The sequence below is a fragment of the Carya illinoinensis genome, chromosome 11, assembly GCF_018687715.1.
Source record: "Carya illinoinensis cultivar Pawnee chromosome 11, C.illinoinensisPawnee_v1, whole genome shotgun sequence".
Taxonomy (NCBI): Eukaryota; Viridiplantae; Streptophyta; class Magnoliopsida; order Fagales; family Juglandaceae; genus Carya; species Carya illinoinensis.
In genome coordinates, this window is record NC_056762.1 from 39,252,485 (window position 1) to 39,257,654 (window position 5,170).

Genomic DNA, 5,170 nt, shown 5'->3' on the forward strand with positions numbered 1-5,170 from the left:
CTGAATGGGCTCAAATTGTGACAAACCCAAAGTCATCAGCTTGCTGGACACTTTCTATTCTATGTTAAAAGGAAACGCTGAATGGGTTCAGATTCTGCCAAGTCAGCAGGCCGAACCCTGAAGAATCGTCGACGAATGGGCTGGGTTTTCTTCTTCTTCTTCTTTTTTTTTTTTGAGAAAGGGTTTTCTTCTTCTTCACGTTCACGAATCACGCTGCTTGGGAAGGAGGTTAAACACTTCAGAAGCGTGAGTGGATGAATCTGTCTAACTACCATCCAAAACCCTTGACTGATTCTACTTCTGGGGAAGCCATTTGCTATTTTGAAGTAGAACTAAATGGGTTTGATCAAGGACACCTTCTCGTTCCTTGTGGGCACGGTGTTCGGAGTCTACCTGGCCCAAAACTACGCCGTCCCTAATATCAGGAAGCTCGCCGGCTCCGGGCTTCTCATAGCGCAGCACATCGAAGAGACTTACCGCAAGCCGAAGAAGAGGAACGACGATGATTAGTTACCCTGGTTTTGAGGTCGTTTTCTTGTATTTTTTGGAGGATGGAGATTTGTGGTGGAAGTGATGGTCGTTGTTGGTGGGGATATTTCCGATTGTGATAAGGAATTTTTTAATGAAGAATTGAGCAACTTTTTGCCCTTTTTTCTCTTCTGTAAATTTCCAAATTGATTGCAATTTCTGCTCTATGAATCAATTGGGCTTATCAATTTAAATGCCTCGAGATGGAACTAGATCGAGTATTTTTTACTGATCTGGCGTTATGGCCTAAATTCATTAGCAGCATCAGACTTTGCAATTATACTGTCAACTTATTCTTATTGGCTCCAACATCCATAGTAATTGAACTCGAGGGAGCAAAATAGAGCTGTTGGCTTTTGTGGGTATTTCTGAATCTGATTACAGTAATTTATAGGAGGGAGCAAAATAGACTTCTCTCACGTAATTACAGTAATACCAAGTGTCTACACAATCATCATCTAAAAAGCAGGATGTCCTTGTTCCCCTTCAACAAACTCTGCAATTTGATAATGAGGGTAATTGCAAGCTTATGATTTTAATCTAATCATGCTAAACTGTCTCTGTTTTTCATCTCAAAGATTTGTTGATTCTAGTCAATGGTTAGGTACAAGTCAATTGAATTTGAAGCTGCCTCACTCTCTGATGGAGAGGGATTGAGGGGCAAGGGCTTCTGCATGTAAAATGAACGCCATTCATCAATGCTTGCCATTTGATGAGGATCTAAACCGGGAAGTGCTCTGTGCTGTTGAAGTTCAAGAATCTTTTCAGCTTTACCAAGAATGTGAACTGCATGTCTCACGCTGTCTTCCCTCTCTTCAATGGAGCTGCTCAAACTCTTAGCGGATATAAAGCGTTGCAAGTTAGTGAGGCAAGCACCCAGTATATCAGAGATCATGGCAGCTACTGCTTCAAATAGTTTCTCACCTATCTGGTCATCTCTGCTTTGTCTGTTTAGCAGCATAGTTTGAGTTATCCTATACATGGAATTGGCAGCCAATACCTTGATAGGCCACTTCGAAGGACCATGCTTTAAACATTGTGGCGTGTGATTTTTGTGGAACTCCACAAGATTGTTCTTTGCAGTATCTGAGAGCTTTTCAAGTGCTTCCCTTGGGCTTTTTGCTTGAAGGGACAGTTTATGGAGATCAACATCTAACCACTTGCGATAGAGTTCCACTCGTACCCACACCCCCTCTGCTGCCCTCCTGATGTTGATAAGTTCTTTTCTAGTGTCCAGGTTGTTTTCAACGAGTCTTACATATATCATACCTTCATTCACGCTACATATGAGTTCTTCAATTAATTTAGGGCTGATGTTAGGAAGTACTACTGCAATACTTGCTAGTGTAACCACAGGAAGAGCCCAGCAATTTGGCGGTTCTTCAGAATCTAAAGACAGAACTTGGTTACTGTCAAACTCCACCACTCCCTTGAATTCTTGTGAAGATCTCTCCAAGAGTTTTATGAGGTATTTAGGCCGTCTCTTTTCCCCCATCCGAAACCAATAATCAGTAGGGTCACAACTGCGTTTCATCATCATCCCAACCATTGCATCCTCGCCTTCGAGATGCAAAACAAAACGGCCAAGATCCAGCTTTGAATTAGGCGGTGATTCTGAAGCTGATTCAGCATTCCTGAATCTAAACTTCAATAACCCTTTGCAGCAGTTGCAGCATGATAAGATCCAGCTTACAAAGAAAATGGAAATGAATTGAATCCCTTTGCTAATTAGCACAATACCTATCTGCACTCCGATGCACAAGTTTAAGAAATGGTCTTTTGCATCATGGGCAAGTTTCCTGCAATGCCTCTTACGAATTCCTAGTAAAGTAAATGGGCACTCTTTCATCTCCACTAGGGTCTGGATCCAGTAGTTCTCTACCTTAAATGATTTTCGGCTGGTTTTATTTCCCCTTTTTGGGCTACTGAAATTGATGGCGATGAACCATCTACAAGCTGGACCAACAGTACCGATTCCTACTGCAATTGTCTGTGTGACAAGAACTGAAGTGGTCGACCAATGATAATCAGATTCTCCGCTGCAAAATTTAAATGACCAGGGCATAAAGTGGGATCTAAGCATGGCTTGTGCTAAAGTTGCGGCGCTCAGAAGACAGAATGCTCCAGAAGCGGTGCATGTCACCGAACGCGCCATCACAAACTGGGGACTGCCTGTATGAGCCATCACCCAATACTTCATAAGATCCTTTCTAAGTTTGTCAACAACCGGCTTACTAGTTTCATTCGAGCCTTCCTTGAGAGCTAATTGGTGCCTTTTATTGTACTTGAGTTCCAAATACTGCTTAGTGTTTGGAACTGTAAGAGCAGAAAAACTCAAGAGGAGAAGCAAAACAATCATTATAAACATGATGAAAACATGTTCTCCCCAGAAAACATAGATTACCCCAGTGGCTAATTGGATGCAAACATTCACAATAACAGTAATAACAAGTATTCCTAAGGCCACAATATTCGTAAACATATCGCTGTTCTCCATGGTGCCAAGAGAAGGCATAGAATTACCCATTACCGTACAGATGAGGATCGTGCTGCTGAGTTTTGCAAGCTGATCTTGCCGGCGGGGCATAGACGTGTTTAGATCCACGGACAGTTTGGTTGCCACCGCTAACAAGGTGAGGGAAGTAGCATTTAGAGAGGAGAATTTGCAGGGGAACCAGAACAACTGGCGGCGGATCCCTTGGATGACATCCGCGGCCATGGAGATGAGGAAGGCCAGGGATGCTGCTGCAACGTAGAGGCCAATCCATGGCATTGGCTGGCTGAACTTCGTGTCATCCAGGTTGCCATCAATATTGCATCCGAGCTTACCCATTTTCTTTCTTCCGTTTCCCTGTCAGGTGAGAGGCTTTGGATCTACTTTTTGTTATCGAATTATCCGATCTCTGACTTCGTGTTATCTTTTGACAATAAATATTGTCTTGTTATTGGACCTCTGCTCCACATATTTTCCTGTCGGATGAGTTTAGTTGTTGTTTTTACTGCAGTTAAGGACATGATTGGTTTTTCCTTTGTCTTCCGTTTATTGATGTCGCCGTTACAGTATTTTGATTTATCTGAAGATGCACAAGCTTCTGTACCTCTAGAGATACAGATAAAAGATTATGCGACTGCGACATAAATAAATTCCTCAAGTCGATATTTATTATTAATACATGTCCAATCCTCCTTGGGGGCCCCTTATTGGTCATTTCAGATTTCAGGGACACAAACTCTCACATTCCACGAAAATATAATTTAATTTAATAGAATAAGAATTCATAATTTATGTCCTTCACGTTATCCCTTAACAAAGCATCACATTGACTTGTTAAAAAAGTTATATATTCAAAACAAGATGGTACTGAAAAATATAAAAAGAGAAATACTAAAAATCTAAATTCTTTCTACCATTTTATGTTTATATTTTTAATTTTTTAAATAAGTTAAATGATATTATAATGTTGTGTCACATCAAAAAATAAAATAAGTGATAAATTAAGGAGACATGTTAACATTTCTTATAAGAAAAATATAAATCCAATCACGTCGAATCGCTGATGGTGTAGAATATAGGTGTGGAGGGTATATATATATATATTTTTTTAAGAAAAAGATAAAGGTCACATGTCCACGAATGACTTCCTCCCAATTTTATTAATAGCCCTCACTTGTGACGGAGGAAAACCGTGGTTACAACCTGATGCCTGGGGGTTACAGCAAGACCCAAAACTCAGGCGTAAAAAATAAAGGACACCCAAACAAAGTATAAAGGAAAACATGACTCCTAGACCCAAAACCAAACTTAAGAAAAAAGGAAACACCTGCAAAAGAAAACCACCTGCAAAAGAAAACTACCAACAAGTAAGGATAAAGTAATGCGAACCAAAACAAAAACATACCTGGAAAAGCCACTACGAAGTACGAAGATAGGGAATGCCAAGTCTATCCATACAAAGAAGACCCCTAAGGTTACTAGGCAAACCGTGATCCCCTGCCCACTCCATGTTTGAACCTCCAGCACCTTGCTTGGCAAGATAGTCTGCCACATCGTTACCTTCACGATAAATATGTTTCATCGTATACTCCATGCAAGAAAGGTAGACATGTAATTCATATAAAAAATCCTCTAAGTACCAAATATTACAAGTTCCTTTAGTGACCCAAATGACAAGGAGTTGAGAATCAGTCTCAATCTGAATCCTAACAAACCCAAGCTGATAACAACGACGAACCCCTTCCACTAAGCTTCTCATTTCCGCAAAATTATTGAACCTCTGTTCCAGAAAGACAGAATAAGCAGCCAGAAGCTTACCACCTGCATCTCGAATCACACCCCTGCACCTGCCATCCCAGGGTTTCCAAAACTACTTCTGTAACAGCCCGCTAAAAATTCAATTGTGAAATTTCTATTAACTTTAAGAATCTCGTGAAAACCCCATAAGTTTTCATGAATCTATTAATCGTATAGGTTTTTGTCTAATTATATAGTTAGTGTTATTATTTACTATGGTATCAGAAGTGTGTTTTTGATTATTGGAGATAGTTAGAAGTGTCAAAATGTATTATGGTTTGTGCCATTAGACTCGGAGGGTTATTTAAAATCTTATGGCGCAATAACATTTTTTCATATTTTCGGACAAAA

At 40.2% G+C, this 5,170-nt stretch overlaps 1 protein-coding gene across 1 annotated transcript; it reads right to left on the reverse strand.

The window, feature by feature from the left end:
* Nucleotides 1-1,117: 1,117 nt before the first annotated feature.
* LOC122282480 lies at nt 1,118-3,361 on the reverse strand. The gene has a single exon (XM_043094430.1). It carries the CDS (start codon nt 3,359-3,361, stop codon nt 1,118-1,120), a length of 2,244 nt encoding a protein of 747 aa, XP_042950364.1.
* Nucleotides 3,362-5,170: the final 1,809 nt, after the last annotated feature.

Excerpts from the sequence above, each read along its gene's own strand:
- LOC122282480 (XM_043094430.1), bottom strand. The coding sequence starts at position 3,361 with ATGGGTAAGCTCGGATGCAATATTGATGGCAACCTGGATGACACGAAG.